Raw genomic sequence first — 22,422 nt, forward strand, 5'->3', positions numbered from 1 at the left:
AGGGTCTTTTCAAATGAGTCAGTTCTTCGTATCAGGTGGCCAGAGTATCACAGTTTCAGCTTCAGCATCAGTCCTTGCCATGAATATTCAGGACTGATTTCCTTTAGGATGGACTGGTTGGATCTCCTTGCAGTCCAAGGGACTCTCAAGAGTCTTCTCCAACACACAGTTCAAAAAAAGCATCAGTTCTTCGGCGCTCAGCCTTCTTTATGGTCCAACTCTCACATCCATACATGACTACTGGAAAAACCATAACTTTGACTAGACAGACCTTTGTTAGCAAAGTAATGTCTCTGCTTTTAAATATGCTGTCTAGGTTGGTCATAACTTTTCTTCCTTCTTCTCTTTTGCCTTTCAGTGTAACTTAATGTACTGTTTGGGGCTTCCTTGGTGGCTCAGATGGTAAAGAATCCGCCTGCAATGCTGGATACTCAGGTTCCATGCCTAGGTCAGGGAAGATATTTACATATAAGTGGATCCTTAGATCCTTTCATTCACCCCAAATGATTTATAAATGCTACATTTTAGAAAACAGTGCACATCTTTTCTGCTTAATTTGGGATTATCCTTCCGTTCTTAGACTAAAGATAAATTCCTCAGGTTAGCTAAAAAGTTCTTCCAGGACTGCTCCCTAATTACCTCCTCCTTACATAGTAAGCATTAAATAAACTTTTATTGAAAGAATATGCCCTCATATTACTTTTTCATAGTAATCACAACATGTCAGTGTATTTCTGTCCTTTGTCAGTCTCTTCTTAACTTGGTCATACATTCTTGTGCCAACATCCGCTGGATCATGGAAAAAGCAAGAGAGTTCCAGAAAAACATCTATTTCTGCTTTATTGACTATGCCAAAGCCTGTGACTGTGTGCATCACAATAAACTGTGGAAAATTCTGAAAGAGATGGGAATACCAGACCACCTGATCTGCCTCTTGAGAAATTTGTATGCAGGTCAGGAAGCAAGAGTTAGAACTGGACATGGACCAACAGACTGGTTCCAAATAGGAAAAGGAGTATGTCAAGGCTGTATATTGTCACCCTGCTTATTTAACTTATATGCAGAGTATATCATGAGAAACACTGGACTGGAAGAAACACAAGCTGGAATCAAGATTGCCGGGAGAAATATCAATAACCTCAGATATGCAGATGACACCACCATTATGGCAGAAAGTGAAGAGGAACTAAAAAGCCTCTTGATGAAAGTGAAAGTGGAGAGTGAAAAAGTTGGCTTAAAGTTCAACATTCAGAAAACGAAGATCATGGCATCCGGTCCCATCACTTCATGGGAAATAGACGGGGAAACAGTGGAAACAGTGTCAGACTTTATTTTTCTGGGCTCCAAAATCACTACAGATGGTGACTGCAGCCATAAAATTAAAAGACGCTTACTCCTTGGAAGGAAAGTTATGACCAACCTAAATAGCATATTCAAAAGCAGAGACATTACTTTGCCAATAAAGGTCCGTCTAGTCAAGGCTATGGTTTTTCCTGTGGTCATGTATGGATGTGAGAGTTGGACTGTGAAGAAGGCTGAGCGCAGAAGAATTGATGCTTTTGAACTGTGTTGTTGGAGAAGACTCGTGAGAGTCCCTTGGACTGCAAGGAGATCCAACCAGTCCATTCTGAAGGAGATCAGCCCTGGGATTTCTTTGGAAGCAATGATGCTAAAGCTGAAACTCCAGTACTTTGGCCACCTCATGCGAAGAGTTGACTCATTGGAAAAGACTCTGATGCTGGGAGGGATTGGGGGCAGGAGGAGAAGGGGATGACAGAGGATGAGATGGCTGGATGGCATCACCGACTCGATGGACGTGAGTCTGAGTGAACTCCGGGAGTTGGTGATGGACAGGGAGGCCTGGCGTGCTGCGATTCATGGGGTGGCAAAGAGTCGGACACGACTGAGCGACTGATCTGATCTGATCTGATCTGTACCCCAGATGTTGACAGAGCGCGCTGCGAGGGAATACACAGCAGGCGAAGGAATGTAACCAGCTCGACCCCTGCCAGTTGATCCCCGCCTTCTCCCCGAACCCCCAAGGCTGGTGGGCGGGGCCACGCGGTGACGCAGGCCGCACGTTTCCGGTCCGAGAAACCGTCGCGTTTCTGGGTGACGCCTCAGCCGGCAGTTAACCACCGTACTCTGAACTCGGGTGTCGGCCGCTTCCATCACCCGAGTCACCATGGGGGCCGTGCTGGGCGTCTTCTCCCTCGCCAGCTGGGTGAGTTCGGGGTCTAGTGTCTCTGCTGGTCTTATGGCTTGGGGCTGGGGGCGGGGGTGGCGCGACAGGGCTCCCCAAGCCGTGAGCCCCGAACGGGTCTGGGCCCCGGAGGCCCGGGGGTTGAGGGGCCGACCCTGGGTTGCAGAGGGTATATAAACCCCGGGAGGTCCAGGGTGAAATCCGCGATGCGCGGCGATCGGATGCGGCCGTTCTTCTTCTGCGTTTGCTGAGGAACGTAAGAGGCCAGGTCTCCATTGTTTACAATCTGATTGCCCCGCCCCCGCCAGCCTTCCGGCTCTGGGTTCCTCTGGAGCTGGGATGGGGCCGGGGCTGGGCTCTCTAGGCCGGGGCACTCTGGTTCGTTTCCAAGCGCCTTCTTAGGGTGGCGTCATTTATTTGGGCTGTGGGGGCAGGAGGTGTGTGTGGATAATATATTTATCTCATAGCACAGGATTTGTCAAAGCTACAGAGTATGTGGCAGAGGTGAGATTTTTAACCAAGGCCTGGGTGCGATTCTGGCTCAAGGGAAAGAAGGCCTTGTGGATAATTATTAAGAATTGGAAGTCATGGCCTGAACATTTTGGGGTCTCGTACAAGTCATTTCTTTCTGGCTTCACTTAAGATGAGGACCATCATCCCAGCATTCCTCGCCTCCAGAGCTGTTGTGAGGATGAAGTGAATAAATGGGTTGAATCACTTTGTAAATTGTAAACGTCATATTTGCAAAAGGAAAATTATGGTGTCTATGGAAGAGACTATGCTAAGTTCACTCATACATTCGCTTCAAAGGGGCATGATTCCTTGACATCATTTCCTTGTTTCCTAATTCCCCGACTGACTTAATTGGCCAAGGAGTCAATCTCAGCTCATTCCACTATCCTATTTTAGGGACAGACTATATTTTCCATCCTTTAAGATTGTTGAACATAAAAGAGCTGTTGGTCACTTAAGGGCCTCGTGGCTTTCCAGTATTTTGACCTTGCCAAAAATAAGAACTCTTACATGGTTTATTTAATACACCTGTTTAGATACAAGTTTCATGAAATAATTCTTTGGCCTCTGCTGTACTTTTTTCTGTCACAGTAAAAAAAAAAAAAATCCTGGCCAGTTGATTTTTACAGTGTTTACAAAATAAGTGTTTTGCAAATACTTACAGTACATTTACAAAACTGCAGCATTTACAAAATATGATTTAGGGAAAAATAGTTAAGAAAGTCATTAACTAGGGAGTAATATGGTAATTTGAAACCTGAAACATATGGTGGCTTTGATGTAAAGCCGAGATTTGAGTTGATGCCATCAAAGCATTTCTACCTATAAATCACTTTTATAGTTTATTGATTTCTTTTGTTCAGTGGGAACAGCAAGTAATTCAGTGTACCAGGGAATGGAGTGAGTGAGGGGAAGGATAATTAAAAAAGAAAGGTAAAGGGGTCCAAATCATGTAGATACCCATTGATCAGTCTAAGGGCTTTGGCTTTTACTCTTTCCTGATTGTGGGGATCCATTAGAGAAAAGAAGAATGATGTGAACTGACACAGTGTTGCTGTGTGGAGAATAGATGGTGAAAAAGAAAGGGTGAAGCAGTGTAGGGGAGGAAAACCTTTTATTGGATTCTCTGTGGATTAGTGGTCGGGCCTGCAAATTAAACTAAGACAAATTAGCAAGAAAAAAGAGTTTGTACTTGTGCAACCCACATACATGTAGGAGTTTTCAGAGATGAACAACTCGAAAGAGTGGCTAGAATATAGGACTTTATTATATGCCTTTCTTAATGGGTGGAGGGGTGCAGGAAAGCGCTTCCCTGGGAAAAACAAAGAGGTTTCTTTAGGAAAGGTGAATGGGTTTTTAGGAGAACTAACAGGAGATAAGAAAGTGTGTGATAGTACTTGTTTATGTGAGTGCAGAGGTCTTTTTATCTTCTTCAAGGCAATAAAACTCTCTTGGAGGGAGAATTTATGGTAGTTGCCGCATTCAGTCAGATGAGAAATGCTCTGAGAGGGCATTTTTTCCCCTGCATCTTTTGAATCTCACATGTCTTCATCTTAAAATAATTTTTATACAAATTCAGGGTTCTGAATGGGTTACTACAGCAGCAAGATAGAAGCTATTGCATTTAATCCAGGTGAGAGATAATGGTGACTGGACCAGTGTGATAACTGAGGATGCTATGAAAGTAGCAAGATTCCGGATACATTTTGAGGTTAGAGCTGATGTGCTGATAAATGGAATGAGAGTTTTGGGAAAGAAGGCATCAAGGATGACTGCAAGGTGTTCGACCCGGGCACAGGAAGAGTGTGCCTGGGTCCTTGGAATCTTTAATCAATACAAATTAGTAAGAGGCCAGACGAGAATTTCAGGCAAGCAGGAGGAAGAAAAAACAAGCAACAGGTGCCCTTGCTTGCTCCCAAGGGGTGTAGGAGCTGGTTCCTTAAATGGGATGTGGGTAGGGACGGATCAGTGGGTTGAGTAAGAGATGTGGCTGAAAGCGGTCTGCTCGCCCACCCCCCCTACCCCCCCTGCCTTGGTGTTGTTACATGCAGGGACCATGCACAATACCCTGTGCTGTTTTGCTCTCTGCAGCTCAGAAGTAGCAGTTGGTTTGTGGTCCTGTTGTATCTTACTGTTCCTGCAGGCAGTTATTTTTAGTCCCTTACAGTTTCTTCGTATTCTCCTGTTCAAGGGTTGGTCCAGGTACAAGCACTCTGGGAAAGGGTCCCAGGTTCCGGCTTATCTCAAATAGAGTTATTTATGGAAATAGGTGTGGAGCCTTATACCAAGGTCACAGATGTGGAGCTCCACACCAAGGTCATCTCTGGAACTATCTGAGCCCCATAGCAACTGTTGCCATGAACCCCCCTGATCTAAACCAGCCTGCTCCCTGACCCCATATTAGGTACAAATACTCACCCTAACACTCACCCTCTAGCACCCTAACCAAGCACCTAATGCCACCCTTCCAGCAGGATTTTTTTTGTCTTGAGGCTATAAAAGTGAAAAGTGATAGTGTTAGTTGTTCAGTTGTGTCCGATTCTCTGCGACCCCATGGACTGTAGCCTGCCAGGCTCCTCCATGCGTGGACTTCTCCAGGCAAAATTACTGGAGTGGGTACCATTCCCTTCTCCAGGGGATCTTCCCAACCCAGGGATCAAACCCAGGTCTCCTACTAACTCTCGAAGGGGTCGGCTCTCCCTTGAACCGGCCCACTGTTCTAACAGGTGGCTCTCCATGGTCTGTCATGAGGTTGGCCCGCTGTGCTAACAGCCAGTCTGCCAGTCCAGTAAACTCTTTTCTCTTATTCTGTCTCGTGTCTGGAAATCTTTCCAACCTGCACACAGATCATGAAAATAGGGGAGTGACGTAACATATAGTAAGACACGTTTGTTCCACAGTTTGAGTACCTGTTGTGTAAAGGTGCAAAAGATAGAATGCTAGGTGGTCACCCCTGCCCACTCCAGGTACAGACAGTTATAAACAAGTAAGTAGGTGTACTGGTTTGCCAGGGCTGGATAACAAAAGACCATAAAGTGGATGACTTAAATAATAGAAATCGATTGGCTCGTGCCAGGAGCCGGCAACAGGCACTCCACTCATGACAAAGGTCGTGAGGAAGGAGGCTCGGCATACGCAAAGGCGGGATCGAGCCTCAGGAGTCCCCCTGGATATTCTCGAGCATCTACCCCCAAAAACCAGAGTCTGCCTACTTTATTGCTTTGTGCTCTCACCTCTGACTTTACTGGGGGCTGTCCGCCACCACCATCTCGCTCTCTCTGACAAAGAGTTAACTTACAGCTCCAATTAATAAAGTTTCTGGGCAATTAGGAGTGTTTAAATCCAAACCCCTCAGATAGCTCTCTAACTCGCCTGACAAGTTTACCCGGACTCCTACAGCTATGCATACGATTGTTTAGTCTCCCAGCCTCGAGAGGCATGGGAAGCTTAAGATATTCAAATAGCTTAGAGCCTCTCAGAGAGTTAGAAACTGTCAGAATAAAACTATTAAAAGATTTCATTGATGAGCCAATGCTTGCTGCCAAGTTTCCACATCCCCTGTATTGTATCCTTGAATGTGTATTAATTAATATAGTTGGTATGTAGAAAAAATAAGTAGTGGCCTTGGTGCTAGCAACTTTAGACCCTTAAGGTAATAAATTCTTTCCTTTGTTGTAAACCCACTGCACCTCTGCCCTATAGGAATGTAACTTTATCTAACACCTTCGGAGGATGGCGCCAAACCTTAAAATAATTACTCTTAGAGAAAATAAGTCTTACGGTTGACAAACCTTTGTCAAGAGTCATAAAAAGTTAATAGGCCTTCTGGCCAGAAGATGATGTAAATCACCTAAACCATTTGTATACGATAAATTTGCAGGATAGAAACCCTGGTTTTTGATAAGGATCAAAGACTGCTGACTTTGCACGATTTCACATCCCCTATTATCCTCTATGTGTAACTTAGGGTATAAAAGCCCCTGTTGAAAATAAAGCTACGGGCCTTGCTCACCAAAGCTTGGTCTCCTCATGTTATTCTTTTCCTCAATTTCCAGCTGAGTCTCCATCTGGAGCGCGGAGGTCCTCTGCGACCATTTATTTGCCTGGGCTTCTAAGACCCACTCGAGAAGGTGTCTAAGGTGGGGCACCTTCCGCTATTCGAGAGGGCGCCTGCGGCCTCTGTGGTCAGAGCTAACCTGGTGTCACAGGTTATATTGATTTTCCGTGTAAACTAAGCTACTCAGCCTCTTTTCGCCACTGAATTTTCCTACTGAGCTATCATCATTCTGTTACTCTTTATATCTCTAATTAATATTTAAATAAATCGCTGACGCCGTCTCTCCTTCGAATACCCTGGATCAGCCAGGGCTGGACCTCGGCAGGCTCCTCATTTGGAGGCTAGAAGTCTGAGATTAGGGTGTCAGCTGGGTTGGTTCCCGGAACTCTGTTCCAGCTCCTTCCCTAGTTCCTGGTGGTTTGTTAGCAGTCTTTGGTGTTCCTTGGTTTATAGATCTCTGCCTTCATCTTTGCATGATGTTCTCCCTGTGATGCTCAACTGTGTCCAGATTTCTCCTTTGTATGACACCAGTCATGTTTGATTAGGGGCCCACTCTTCTCCAATAAGACATCATTTTACCAAATTATATCTGTAGTGACCCTGTTTCCAAATCAGGTCACATTCTGAGGTACTGGCGATTGGGACATAAACGTATGAATTTTGGAGGACATAATTCAACTGATAGCAAACAGTGGGCAATTATTATTAGTTTATTTAATTGACTAGAGAAAAAACAGCTAAAGGAGTTAGAAGCATGTGAGTGCAGACAAAATAAACTGGAAGCAATTAGTGTCATTGTTTTTAGCTGTAAAATGTCTGTATCTCTATCTGTGACCAGACACAGACTTCTGTTACGGTCTGTTGACCCAGACTGTAGTTAAGAATTGAAGACTGGAGCTGGGTGGTCAATTCCCCATGGCTGTTTTGATTATGGATATTACTGGGTATTGTGATATATGGAGCCCCTGCTATGAAAGAAATTATGCTAGGTGCTATATACTGCTGACATTATCTCATAAAAGAGTATTACTGGGGCCATACTGTAAACCAGAATCCCCCAGTGTCTGCATCTGCTGTTGCTGCTGATGATTCTGAATTAGCCTATCCTTGTAATGTGACTTGATAATGTCACCTGTCAAAGCAATTCAAGTGGTTTCCTAATCAGGCATATAGAAGAATGACTCAAAGTATGTCCTCTCATCTGGAATGCTTGTTAGGAGAGTTGAGCTGACCGAAGATCCAGGTGACTCTTTTTTTTCAAGTGGGGGAAGTTCACATAAGATTAACTATTTTAAAGTGTATAATTGTGTCATTTAGTACATTCACATGTTGTGCTGTCATAACATATGTCTGGTTCCAGAACATTTTCATCACCCCAAAGAGAAACTCAGGATCCACTTAGCAGTCAACTCTCTTCTCCCTGCTCCCTCCAGCCTCTGGAAACCACTCCTCTGCTTTCTGTCTCCAGATTGACCTGTTCTGGGTATTTCATATGAATGACATCACACAGTATGTGACCTTTTGTGTCTGGCTTCTTTCACTTGGCATCATGTTTTCGGGGTTCACCCATGTTGTACCAGCTATCAGTACTTCATTTTTATGGCTAAATAATATTCTGCCCTTTGTGGGTATACTATATGTTATTTATCCGTTCATCAGCTGATGGGCATTTAGTCTCTGCCTTTCAACAATTGTAGGTGGTGCTGTTTGGAACATTCATGTCCAAATTTTGTTTGAAAACTTCAGTTCTTTTGGGTGTATGTGTGAGTTGGAGTTACTGGGTCATATGATAATTCTATGTTTAATTTTGAGGAATCTCTGGGTTACTCTTCAATGGAGCCAAAAGTCTTTTGCTTTAAGGGTTTCTGTGTAATGTTGCCTTATGTTGTAATATTAGATTTGGTAGCTAGGATTCTCAGAAATCAGCAGGTGGAGTTAGGTTTCTGTTTTTCTTAGTATTAAGATATATTGTTTTTAAATAAAATATGCTGTCTGTGGGAACATAACCAACACTTACTGGGCCTTTACTATGTTTTAAGTACTGTGTTGAGTGCTCATTTAATATAGCAGTGTCTGAAGGAGGAAGATTCTGTTACTGAGTTTATTTTACAGATGGAGAAATAAGCTTACATTTTGTAACTTGCTGAGGTAAAATGGTAGAAATAACACTGCCTCCAGAGCTCATGCTTTTAACCACTTCCTCCCAGCTCTGATTCTCAGAGAAGGCTCTCAGAGCCTGGTGTGCTGGTCTTCCGCCCTGCAGGTCGGGAAGGAGGCCGCTGCAGGCCGCCTCACGTGGCGACGCTCTGCTCGTTGCAGGTCCCGTGCCTTTGTGGCGGTGCGTCCTGTTTGCTGTGCAGCTGCTGTCCCAACAGTAAGAATTCCACCTTGACTCGCCTCATCTACGCTTTCATCCTCTTCCTGGGCACCATTGTCTGTTGTATCATGTTTCATGAGGGGATGGAGACTCAGCTGAAGAAGGTAAGTAGAAGTAACAGTAGCCTTATTAATGTAGTGGTTTTAATTATTTCATGTTTTGCAGAAATTTTAGTTGTAATTAGTATTTATGTCTTCACTGTTGTGAAACTCAATCAAGTTCAGTGGATTGGTTGGCATCGTACATTTCAGTTCTAGTCAAAACAGAGTAGGAAGGTATTAGTCTTTTCCCAAAGTAAAGGTAGTATCTGAAGCAACATCTTTAGTCTAACAACTTTGGAAAAGATACTAAAAGAGTGGCCCTAAAGCTCTTTTAAATAAAGTATATTTAATTTTAAAAATTTAATCTAGACTAGCCTTTATTTGCAGAAAAGGGCCAAAAAGAGAGCACTTGACTTTTATTTTAAAACTGCAACTTGTTTATATTGTTCAGTGACAAGATTGTAAGTGAATTGAAAGCCAAAGCGAAAAGTCCCACAGGAGGGTCTTGCAGTTGTTGAAGTGGCCGGTTTTAGAAATCCAGGCTTTTCTGTGGTGGAATCGAATCTCTCTTTAAATGTGGGTATTCCCTTAGCATTAAAATGTTTTTGTTCCAGATACCTGGCTTCTGTGATGAAGGACTTAGTACCAGGATTACTGATATTATGGATAAAGAGTGTGATGTGCTGGTTCGTTATAAAGCTGTGTATCGAATCAGCTTTGCCTTGGCCGTCTTCTTCTTTGCCTTCTCTCTGCTCATGTTAAATGTGAAAACTAGTAAAGATCCCAGAGCAGCGATACACAATGGGTACGTAGGAATTATTTATTGTTTTCTTGTCATGGTGTTGTATCTTCGCCTTCGCAGTTAATGTTGCCATTTTGATGAAGGCAGTAGAGTACTTCTGTTATACATGGGAAGTTGTTTCAAGGTCATTTTCAGCTGGAGCTCTGCAGTATAGCGGGGGAGATAGAGTGGACAACGAGAATTTTTTTTGGTATTATTTATTTATTTAGTATTTTAAAAAAATATTTTTGCTTCAGGTTCGTACATTTCTCTGCACACCTATGAAACCGTTCAAGCATTGTACTAGGCACTTCACACACACAAACACACACATTTTTTTTCTTTCTATTGTTAAAAGATAAACATGTACCTGATATATTTAGACAGGATACAGAAAAATAAATAGTGAATATATTTGGGCCACTGATTGACATATTCTGTCGCTTCCCATTCCTGATCCCCAGTTCCTCTTGTACATGTATTTCAGAGAGGTTAAAGAAATTGCCTGAGATCTCTCAGCTAGAGAGGGTTGGCCCTAGGATTGAAACTCAAATCTGTTCAGCTCCAAAGCTGCTTTCTTTCTGCACTGCCATGCAAAGTAGTGTTTAAAGGTTCACTGAAAGCCAGGTTTGGTCTTGTGATGAGCTCTGTAATTGTGAACAAGGGGTTTATGTCCAGTTGCCTGATGTGCAGCTTGCCAGACGGCCAAACTGAGATGCTGAGATTTGCAGCAGAGACTGGAAGACACATCTTGGATCCGCCTCCCTGAAGGCCAGAGGCTGTAGAAACTTATGGGATAAAGAAGCAGGGTTGTCTTACTTGTGGGAATGGGAAGGTAAGGAACAGGTGCTGTAATCGGTGTTCTGCACAGGTCTTTATCTTAATTACAAGCTTGAAATGGCAACCGACAGTACTCTTGCCTAGACGATCCCTTGGACAGAGGAGCCTGGTGTCCATGGGATAGCAAAGAGTCAGTCACAACTGAGCGACTTCACTTTCACTTTCTTTAACAGGATACTTAGCATAATCAGGGGGTGGAGTTTTTGGCACTCTGAATTCATTGAACCACCTGTGCAGGCCCTGTTGTAGGGTCAGTAGTCCCAACCAGTCTTAACCAGCTTAAACTGGACAAAAACTAACTCCTGGTTTCTGAAAAACAGCTTAAGTCCCCGTTGCTGTAGCAACTCATACATCAGAGGCAAGTATCTATAGAGGTGGTTAAAGAGTCTTGGGATATATTATCTAGGCTGTAGGTAGGAAGGTATGAAATTTGAAAAAATTTAGACAAGCCTTGTGAAGGCAAGGCCACAAATAGAGGGGTTCTTTAACGAGCTGTTAAAGCAGGGAAACTCTAAGGTAATGTGTTTCTTTCTTACGAACGTGAATGATTGGGTCTCTGTGCTAATGTTTGTCCTCAAATTGTGTGAAATACTGAATGAAGTAGCTTCATGTCAGATGAAGAAACAAGCCCAATCATGTTGGAAGTGGCTAGTAAGGCTTTATTTTTGCATTTCAGAAGTTCATTTTCTCAATGAAAAGGAAAAATTAGCGTTTCATAAATGTACTTTTATGTTTTAATAGATTTTGGTTCTTCAAAATTGCTGCCATTGTTGGTGTCATGGTTGGATCTTTCTATATTCCTGGAGGCCACTTCAACACAGGTATGGTTCACTATAACAGGGGTAAATTATAATGTATACACACTCTACAGATGACTGCATTCATTACTGATTTTGCAGAACTGGTAATTAAATGAGATGGTGTTCAATTATCATGACTTGATACTAATATTAAGATATTAATTGACTGATTAAAGCCAGGAGACATTCAGCCCACTTCTCAGCTATTCTGAAACCAGATGTTAATTTTTTGCCAATATTTTAGGTTTCCCTTCTCACTTGGCAATATGAAGTTAATCGGGCTTGTCAACATAAGGACTTGTAACCATGTACTCCACTATCCCCGTTTTAACCTGCTTCCTTTTTGTGGCATCATATGGCATCTGTGGATTTCCACTGTGATTTATATCCCTGTGAGTAAAGGAAAGGGCTTATATCTTTTCCATTTGGATTGTCAGACCATGGGCTCCCCTTAGCACAAGCTAGAATCGATTTTAAAAGGTCTGAAACCCGACAGAACACTTGTCACAGAATGCCTTTGAGTTTGGAATTGTGATACTCTTGCTGTACTGCTCGAGACAGAATATGTCTTATTATTACCTTTTCTTACTTGAAACCTTCTTAGTGTGCTGGACAGTAACGTTCTGATATGTTGCTCCTGTGGTAAAGAATAACTTTGTGCTTTTGGTTTGTAGCCTGGTTTGTGATTGGCATGGTAGGGGCTGCCTTCTTCATCCTCATTCAGCTGGTGCTGTTGGTAGACTTTGCTCACTCTTGGAATGAGTCATGGGTAAATCGAATGGAAGAAGGGAATCCAAAATGCTGGTATGCCGGTAGGTGTCAAACCCCTATGAGAGCCATACTGCATCGTGCTACATTAAACTGGGTGAAAATTGATCCTCGTTAGTTTAAAAGCTTGTTATAACTGTGAGCATTCATGTTCATTTTCTCTTTTCTAGCTTTACTGTCTGTGACAAGCTTGTTTTATATCCTGTCAATCATCTTTGCTGGGTTGCTGTACACATACTACACCAAACCAGATGGCTGCACAGAGAACAAGTTCTTCATCAGTTTTAATCTGATCCTTTGCGTGGTGATTTCGGTTTTGTCAATCCATCCGAAAATTCAGGTATGGTTGTGATTTCTGCTTCTTCCTCCTATGAGAGATTTTTAATTAATGCTAAACTTGAAACCTAGGTAACTTTTTATATGAATTTATGTCCAAGTTTATCTACTTAAACATTTTTCTACTGTAGCATAATAAAGTCTTCATAATTATATCTTAATCATAAAATGTGCCATTGAATGTCAGTATTATAATTAAATGAATAATTTCCCTATTATTTAAGGGGAAAAAAAACTATGTAACTTGAGAATTTATTGTCCTTATAAAATTGTTTATATCACAAGAATGATTCTTAGAAATCTTTAGCAGAGATATTTTAGGGGAATTGAACTAGAAACATATGATTTTAATATTTAAAACACAACTCATGCTCCTGAGTTTCCTCATTTAAATACCATATTTTAAAAATTCATGGATTTTTAGATACGAAATATGAAAAAACATCACCTATCCTTTTAAAAGTGAGAAAACTGAAGGTCCAGAGAGTTGATGGATTTCCTAGCTAGTTAAGGGCAAAGCTTAGCTTTGATTTCACTATACCAGGGAACTAGTGGTGAATCCAAGCCTTTGTATGATCCACAGGAATTTCCAGGGTTATGAAATGCCTGAGAATTGGTGGTACATGCCTCCTCTTTCTTGGTTATTTTTCAAGCTAACTTAAACTGAAAGGTTACTTGTCATCTTTGATCTGTCAAGCAGAATCAGAAGGTTCTCAATAACAGCTCAGTGGGTCCCAGGAAGTACGCTTCTAGAAGTTCAGCCCTTGCAGTCCCTATGGCATTGTTTCCTTTCCGATTCCACAGGAACACCAGCCTCGTTCTGGCCTCCTGCAGTCTTCTCTCATCACCCTCTACACCATGTACCTCACGTGGTCAGCCATGTCCAATGAACCTGGTAAGCAGATTCTAAAAGCACATTCATTTGATGGAAAGAAACTAAGAAATGGGAGTTCTCTGGCAGTGCAGTGGTTAGGACTCAGCTTTCACTGCTGTGGGTGTAGGCTTGATCCCTGGTTGGAAACTTAAGATCCCACAAGATGTGCCATGCACACCAGGAGTAAAAGAAAGTAGGAAATTACTCCTTTGGTGGGTGCCAGAACTAGAGCTGGAGCAAATGTCAGACAAACAAATGAACAAACAAAAACTTCACTTAAATGTACAATGTCTTTGGTATTTACCTTTCGAATTTTATTCTCCATGTCTGCTCCTAACTGTTCAGAGCTGAAAGCCTAAAGGACCACCTGAAGGACCTTTATGTGGTCCAGGCTTTTCCCCAGACTAAATCAGATTAGTTAAGAGTTGGTTAAGAGCAGAAAAAGGCAACGTTGTTTTGGCCCTTTGTAGAATTACATTAATTGAATTTTATGTTGGTGGTGCAGGCTTAAGAAACAGCTGCAGGAAATCTCCTTTTGTAGGTCTTACGGGATTGTTTCTCAGTAGAGTATCCTGTGGAAAACCATTGCTGCAGACCATCTAATGATGACGCAACTTATTTTTGTTGTATTCCTGTATAACTGTGCAGAAACAGGACTAGGGCTAAACTCCTTGTGCCTTTTTTTTTTTAATAACCAGGCCAAATTTATTGAATCTACCTTATTTTGCAAACAAATTTATCTTTTTTAAACTGTTTTATATTGGGTTATAGTTGATTAACAGTGTTGTGATAGTTTTGGGTGTACAGCAAGGTGATTTAGTTGTACATTTTCCCATTTAGGCTGTTACATAATACCGAGCAGAGTAGGTCCTTGTTGGTTATCCATTTTAAATATAGCAGTGTGTACATGTCCATCCCAACCTCCCCACCACCCTTCCCCTGGTAACTCTAAGTTCCTTCTCTAAGCCTGTGTAAACTCCTTATATTTTAAGCACACGACTGTAGAGCCCCAAAGACTTGCTAGTTAAACTTCAAAACCAGTGAAATCAAGATTGACATTTATGAAACTGGACAAATACTCTGTTGCTGTAGTTTCTTGACTCTTTCTTGAAAACCAAGTCTTTGATTGCAACACAGATGTGTTACTGACTGCCCAGTTGCAGGTTCTTTGAAGTAGAACATTCTCATGTTTGAAATTATGTTTTGCTACCACGACTGAGTGATGTGTAAACACACCCCTCAAATCCTTTTGGACCCCCATGAGTTATCCCTAAAGATAAAAAGCAGTTTCTCATTGTCAGATCCTTCCTGCAACCCTGGCCTGTTGAGCATCATTACGCACATGACCTCATCCACCTTGGCTCCTGCGAATACAACTGCTCCGGCCCCTACCCCTGCTGTGCCGTTACAGAGCGGGCCTTCTCTGAATAAAGAGAATTTCATTGGGCTGTTAGTCTTTGTTCTCTCCCTTTCCTATTCTAGGTAAGTTACAAAGTCCTTGACTTGCCTCAGTTAACCCTGCAGTGTATGTTTCTGTAAGTTCAGTAAATCCTCTTGTGAAATGATTTCCCCCAGCCTTACTAAGAGATTCTCCTTTGTATAGGAAGATAAAGCTCTTACCTGACCTGACTCTAGATTAGCTAGAATAGTGGCTCTGAAATTTGGTTGGGCTATCTCTTTTTTTTTAGGGCAATGTTTATTTTATGATCATTGTAAATAATATAAGCAACTAGCAGAATTTTATGCACAAAATGCTCAAGTTGGTATTTAATCCAAAACCTCAGATACAATATGTTAGCAGTTTGCACTCATTCTCTCACCCATTTTTATTGATTGATATTGTCTATCTAATAGTGTGTGATACTTTAATAATTTTAAAATGTGAAATAATACAAATAGGCAAAGATATATTTATATAAACTAACAGCATAAGTGAGGGCAGTTTAAAGTAGGAAATGAAATTGTCCTGCCTCTAAATTCACCTTTTCTGTGGTTAAATTTTGGCCCATATTATTTCAGACTTTTTTCTTTTGCTTATACTTACTATCTATTAATCTATTTGTATCTATATTATTATGTATATTTTTATAAATAGTTACATAATCTTATATCACTTGATAATATAACTTAAAAATAGAGACCATACTATATAATAGTATAACAGTATACTATTCTGAAATACATACGAATTTGTCATAATTTGGACAGCTTTGCACACATAATGTGTAGTTTTACCCTTTTTTTCCCTTTTTTTCTTTTTTTAATTATTTCTTAAAATATGGGTTGGCAGTCTACAGCCCTTGGGCTGACTTCCTATTTCTCTAAATAAAGTTTTATTGGCTTACAGCTATGTTCATTTTTTTCATGTTCTCTGTGACTATTTTTGTTTATTTCCTTTGATTCTTGATCTTAAGAGGAAAGCTTTTAATCTTTCACTATTAAATACAACTTTTTCATAGAGGCCCTTTATCAATTTGAGGAAGTTTTCTATTTCTAGTTTGAGTTTTTATCATAAAAAAAGTATCAGATTTTTGCCAAAAAAAAATTTTTTTAATGTCTGTTGAGATGTTCATGTGGAATTTGTCCTTTATTTGTATGTACTTTTTTATTCAATCATTTAACAAACTTTTAGTGAGTATCTGCTGTGTATTAGACATGCATAGATGACTAAGGTCATTGCCAGAAGGTCATTCCTTGTGAATAGCAAGGAAGACAGGAGTGGTTAAGTGATACGGCAGAAGGAAGAATAAGGAGCTACAGCAATTTAATCCAGCCTAGCAACGGGGTGACGTCAGAGAAGACTTCCTAGAGGACACGGCATGATTAGAGAGTTAAAGAGTGAGTGAGTTAGCTGGGCGAAGGCGGGCATTGCATTCTGAACAAAGGAGAGATACTTCTGAAGTCCTGGAAGCAGACACCGTAAGCATAGTGTATTTTGGGAAACCCCTCCAGGCAGTTAAAGCATCAAATTGTAACTGTTAGGATCAGAACTTTAAGCAAACCCTTCAGAAGCCCTTCAGTCCCCGAAGCAGGAGCAGTTTAGAAATAACCTTCACGTGTACAGGCTCGTGACAGCACTTCATCTTCATGGCCCCCTTCTGATTTACCTTTCTGGGATCACTTTCCAGCATCCGCAATTCCAGCAATAGCCAAGTAAGTAAGCTGACGCTGTCGGGCAGTGACAGCGTGATCCTCCGAGATACGGCTGCCAATGGTGCCAGCGATGAGGAAGATGGACGGCCTCGGCGGGCAGTGGACAACGAGCGAGAGGGGGTGCAATACAACTACTCCATGTTCCACCTCATGCTCTGCTCGGCTTCCCTGTACATCATGATGACCTTGACCAACTGGTACAGGTAGGAGGCAGAGAACTGAGGAAGCCCACCCAGCCCCTTGGCGTGGCCTGTAAAAGCTCCTGACCTCAGAATCCCCTTCTTTTACCCATATAATGAAAGTATGTTCAGTGCTCACACTTTCCTGAAATACTTCTGACTTTTTTTTCTCCTCTTGCATTTAAAATCCAGTTGGAATACTTACAGTTAAAATCATGGGAAGCCCTTCCAAACTTGAGTAACTTGAGAGAGAAAATCATGACATAAAGCAATCTGACTTGTCTTTTGTTCCCTGAGTTTTCTTTGTCTAGAGATGGCCATGTAGAGTATTCTGATCAAAGGAAACATCTGGTAAAGCAGGGAGGATTCAGTAAATTCATTTCAGTTTTGAATTTTACCAGTATGTAGAATAGGCAGATGTCCCTGAAGAACTTTTTGCAGGGAATGATCAGAGTTCTTCATGCAGGCTAAAAGATAAAAGCTGTTTGAGTGGCAGAGCCCCCTGCTCATAAAAATGAAAAAATAGCAACTTTATCAAGTCCTTTCTGGTAACTGACTACAGAGTAGTGAGTGTCAGGCAAGTTTCAGTGGAGAATTTCTTAGGTTTTGCTGAGGGGCTGCTATATGCTGAAATTAGGCTCCTTTGCTTAACTCTCAGGGGCTTCCCTGGTGGCTCAGTGGTAAAGAATCTGCCAGCCAAGCAGGAGACATGGGTTCGATTCCTGGGTCGGGAAGATCCCCTGGAGAAGGGCATGGCAACCCACTCGAGTATTCTTGCCTGGGAAATCTCATGGACAGAAGAGCCTGGTGGGCTGTAGTCCCTGGGGTTGCAAAAGAGTCGGACTTAGTGACTAAACAACAGCAACCATCTAATTCTCTGCTGTTTTCTCAGCCCTGATGCAAACTTCCAGAGCATGACCAGCAAGTGGCCAGCTGTGTGGGTCAAGATCAGTTCCAGCTGGGTCTGCCTCCTCCTCTACGTCTGGACCCTTGTGGCTCCGCTTGTCCTCACCAATCGAGACTTCAGCTGAAGCTGAGTGCCAAGGACACCACTGAAATTCATAAAGGTCTCCTTTGCTGAAAGCTCACTTACTGTTTACTTTCGCTTCAACTAATATATTAAGCAAATGCTTTGCAAATAAGACTATATCCAGGTTTATATCGGAGGGCAAGATGGAATAATGCTTGATGCAGGATCAGAACCTTTCATTTATATCTCTATTGTGTTTATTTGTAAGGATAGAGAGCAAAAGGAACATTATGTTTTAAAGTGAACTACAGCTGTGCTGTGAAGAGAGTTCTTTATTAAGACTTGTAGGTTCCTACAACTTTGATTTAAAATGTAAGACAGAAAAATATTGGATACTTGAGGTTGTCATTAATATATTTCTATTGCAGTATCTTTAAAGAACAAAATAATTATAATGATGCATTTCTATGACAGTTTTCTTCTGTGAAAGTCTTTACTGTGTGATACAGGCCCTCTGTTCAGTCCTTAAACTCAGTGCTTGGGGAAAGGAGTCTGTGTGCAGGTCTTGCCCCAGAAGAGGGGTTGTTGGTCTGGCTGCTGCTTCTACGTCTTGAGTTTTTTTAATTTCCTTTTTATTTTTTATACTACAGCATTGATGCTGCTTGATTCAAGCCTGTGGCTTTGCTAGAAATGTTAATTTCAATAAACGCTTTGTATGTTTGGTTAAACTGAAGATTCACTTGAAAAACTGGTGCAGCTTTAGTCTATGTCATTATCTTGTTACGAGTATGTAAAACTACAAATGCATGTGAATATATTATATTTGCACTATAAAGGTATTTGATTAAAATAGAAAGACTTACGCTTTTTAAGGTCCTTTCTTTAACAGCTTTGATGAGTTAGCAGCGTTCTAGGTTTTTCATTTTTTTAGACTTTTTTGGGCAGTAAGGTTTATAAAGCATCTTCCAGAATGCTCTCCTGTTCCTTCTAAAGTTTAAGGTCTGACCAGTGAGTAAAGTCTTGAACTCATTCAGAAGTTCTACTAAATGTCTTTCCTGGGCAAGACACTTGGGTAGATGAGAGACAAGGCTTGTGTTCTCTGGCAGCTTCTTTGGGAGAGGTGGCACACGGAAGGATAGAACAGTCTGCATGCTCAGCGAAGGTTTACTGCACGTCTGTACCAGGCCCCTTAGGCCTGGGATACAGCCTCAAACAGACAGACACCGGCTCTGCCAGCTTGGACTTAGAGTTTCAAAGAGGGTGAAATGAGCTGACAGGTGATACAACGTGTTGTAATTAGTGCTGTGATTTAGGAATTGCAGAGAACTCACAGGAGAGGTGCTGGGTGGGGAGTGTCATGGTAGGCTCCCTGAGGAAAGTGATATCTAAGCCCAGAAATGTTAGGAGTTCACTAATGAGAGGAATAGAGGAGTGGAGTGGCATTGCTGAAGGATAGACTAAACGGTATGTTACAGGTAGGGAGATTTAAAAAAAAATACATCGTGTTCAGTGGCGCTTTAATGGAGAGAAGTGGTCTGGGACCAGGCCACGAAGGGCTTTGTAAACCACACTGAAGAGTTTGGACCTTGTGCAGGGGCAGCAGGGAGCACAGAGTGCTGTGGGCAGATGGTCTCGTCAGTCACTGCGGCTGATGTATGGAGAAGGGATCTAGAGAATGAGACCGGGGCAGTCCTTAGGAGATCTGAAACAGAGAAGTCAAGTGAGAACAGAAATTGACAGCTGAGAGCTCCTCAGTAATTAAACGTTTTAACTCGGCAGTTGATTAGCTGTGGGAGAGAGGTCGATCCTGAGCGATGCTAGTTTAGCCACCTGAAATCTCTGGTGGTTCTGTTTATATGGTGAGAAAAACCAGAAGGGGAGGAACAACCTGTGCTCGAAGAAAGATGGAGGTGGTCTCTGAAGATGGCTGTTTGGGTTTGGAAGCATGCTTCTGTTATTTTCTGTCAGGCTGGTCAGTAAATATTTACTGAGTATATACTATGCTTTACAACCTTAGGCAAAGACAAGCCATCTAAGCCTCAGTGTCTCCTTTGTTTGAAAGTTTATCTTGGTACGGAAGAGCATTTAGAGAGTAAAATTAGTTTGCAAAGTGCTTAACCATTGTAAGCATGCTGGTGGTAGCTGCTCATCTCCACATGGGCTAAAATGAGACTGGTCAGTAGTCGGAGGTCAGAGGTGTTCAGCCGTAATCTAATGGAGGTGAGATTTGAGGGTTCTTACAGAATTAGACACGGCCTAGAGGGGACAGTCTCAGCTGAGCTGTAGGTGCGGGGTCAGGAAGCAGGGCTGGATAGGAACTGTTGGAACTACCACCATTTAAACCAGTTCTTTATACCATGGCTCAGAGAGAAAATTGCCAGGGATGTGGGGGACAGTTAGGGAAGGTATAGCCCCTTACTCTGCCGGTGTAAAGCAGTCACCCCATTTTCCTTAAAGAAGGGCCAGCCAGATTAAGACTTTTAAGGGTCCTGAACTTTAAAAACATCACCGTGTACCACCCCTCCCCCACCTTATGTCACTTAAAAGCAATACTAAACTGTAAAATAAGTGTAACAGAGTCCAATAAAGGTTTTATTTTTTTCTCATGATGATAACTTCGATATTAATTTGAAATAACAAATTCTCTTTTAAAACCGAGGGGGCAGAGTCCCTGCTTTGCTTGGTTCTAAGAGCAAGTTCAAGCTGGCCTGTTGCTGGGACAGCCAGTAGTGTGCTCAAGTTCCGTTCAGTTCAGGTCAGTCACTCAGTCATGTCCGACTCTTTGCGACCCTGTGAACCACAGCATGCCAGGCCTCCCTGTCCATCACCAACTCCTGGAGTCCACTCAGACCCACGTCCATCGAGTCGGTGATGCCATCCAACCATCTCATCCTCTGTCATCCCCTTCTCCTCCTGCCCTCAATCTGCCCCAGCATCAGGGTTTTTTCAGCTCTTAACATCAGGTGGCCATAGTATTGGAGTTTCAGCCTCAGCATCAGTCCTTCCAATGGACACCCAGGACTGATCTTCTTTAGGATGGACTGGTTGGATCTCCTTGCAGTCCAAGGGACTCTCAAGAGTCTTCTCCAACACCACAGTTCAAAAGCACCAGTTCTTCAGCACTCAGCTTTCTTTATAGTCCAACTCTCACATCCATACATGACCACCACTGGAAAAACCATAGCCTTGACTAGATGGACCTTTGTTGGCAAAGTAATGTCTCTGCTTTTTAATATGCTGTCCAGGTTGGTGTACTCAAGACTCAAGTGAATTATACATGTTGAGTGCTGAATTATACACATGCATTAAAAAAAAACAGTATTTTAGGGAAGCTCAGGATTCCACTGTAAAGCAAGGGGGTATTTTGAATCCTCAGACCTCATGGTGTCATCGCATTCTAGAAGAGTCCCCTGGTGCCTCATCGCCATGAGGCAGGCCTGTCTGTCCCCCACTGTTGCTGACTGGGGGCCCTGGCTCCAAGGCCAGCCGTGTGCCCTAGGAATTCATTAAAGGCAACAGTGTGGCTGCCACTTCTGCATGCTTAGAGCTGGGAGAAAGCTTGTCGGCCCTTCTCGGATTTCCCTTTCTAGGTTGCTCTTGCTAGGCATTCTGTTGGATGGGAAATAAAACTCTTGATGATCAAAGATACTCCCAAAGAATGGCTGTGGACCTGGTTTTCCGTGCTTTTGATGTTCTGGACCAAACCACAACTCAGACCTAATTTAAACCCAACAACTTTTGTGTTCATTCCAAGTCCCTGCTTGATGATATTTTTCTTTTTACACATTGAGGCTAAAGTGAATATTCAGTACTATGAGGCATGTGTTTGATCTCTGTGGATGGATGGCAGATGCCAGGGTCGTGCTTATTAATGGGAGCTGCTGTTCATCTCTTTACACTTTGTGTCGGTCTCTCCATCCTTTTTACTGCCCAAATCGGGCCACCTGCTCAGCGGGCTCCTCACTACTGCTGGGTGACTTCAGTCACATGGTGCCTGCATCCTCAGGTGAAGAAAAATGAGAGCTGCCCCCAAATAGCAACACGTCCCAAGCAAGGAACAGATATTATCCACAGCCCTGTAAAGTGGTGATGATTCTCCCCTTTTGTAGATCACACTGAGATGTAGAGAGGCTAGTGTCTTGCCCACAGACACTTTAGTAAGAAGCAAAGCAGAGAAACAAATCCAGGGCTGATTTAGATCCCAGTCTCCCTTGGCCCAAAAGGATGTAGGAGACGAGATAAACTATAGAGACTGCTTCATGTAGGGGGGCCAGGCCAGCTGGCTCTCTACCCATTATTAATGAAGGAAAATTAGTAGCTCCCTGAAAGCAGTAACTGCTGTCCTACTGGGTCAGTGTATTCCAAGAGGGTTGGTACCTTATCAGATAAGAGAGCAAACATTTGGTTAAAGTTCTTCTTTTTTTCCACAAAAGTAGTGCCCTTAAAGGAATTTATTACCAGCTTTTTAAAAAAATTATATATATATATATATATAATTTTTATTAATTTGGCTGGGCCGGGTCTTAGTTG

The 22,422-nt window shown here is 42.3% G+C and overlaps 1 protein-coding gene across 1 annotated transcript; it reads left to right on the top strand.

The window, feature by feature from the left end:
• The first annotated feature begins 2,064 nt into the window (after window positions 1-2,064).
• SERINC3 (serine incorporator 3) lies at window positions 2,065-19,271 on the top strand. The gene is made up of 10 exons (XM_027558477.1): window positions 2,065-2,224; window positions 9,093-9,254; window positions 9,806-9,996; window positions 11,554-11,633; window positions 12,287-12,424; window positions 12,551-12,720; window positions 13,521-13,611; window positions 14,892-15,072; window positions 16,719-16,946; window positions 17,815-19,271. Exons 1-10 carry the CDS (start codon window positions 2,186-2,188, stop codon window positions 17,951-17,953), a joined length of 1,419 nt encoding a protein of 472 aa, XP_027414278.1. The 5' UTR covers window positions 2,065-2,185; the 3' UTR covers window positions 17,954-19,271.
• Window positions 19,272-22,422: the final 3,151 nt, after the last annotated feature.

This window comes from Bos indicus x Bos taurus, chromosome 13 (genome assembly GCF_003369695.1).
Source record: "Bos indicus x Bos taurus breed Angus x Brahman F1 hybrid chromosome 13, Bos_hybrid_MaternalHap_v2.0, whole genome shotgun sequence".
Lineage (NCBI taxonomy): Eukaryota > Metazoa > Chordata > Mammalia > Artiodactyla > Bovidae > Bos > Bos indicus x Bos taurus.

Coding starts and splice junctions, on each gene's coding strand:
- SERINC3 (XM_027558477.1), top strand. CDS start 2,186: ATGGGGGCCGTGCTGGGCGTCTTCTCCCTCGCCAGCTGG. Junction 2,225..9,092: donor TCTTCTCCCTCGCCAGCTGG/GTGAGTTCGGGG, acceptor TGCTCGTTGCAG/GTCCCGTGCCTTTGTGGCGG. Junction 12,425..12,550: donor TCCAAAATGCTGGTATGCCG/GTAGGTGTCAAA, acceptor TCTCTTTTCTAG/CTTTACTGTCTGTGACAAGC.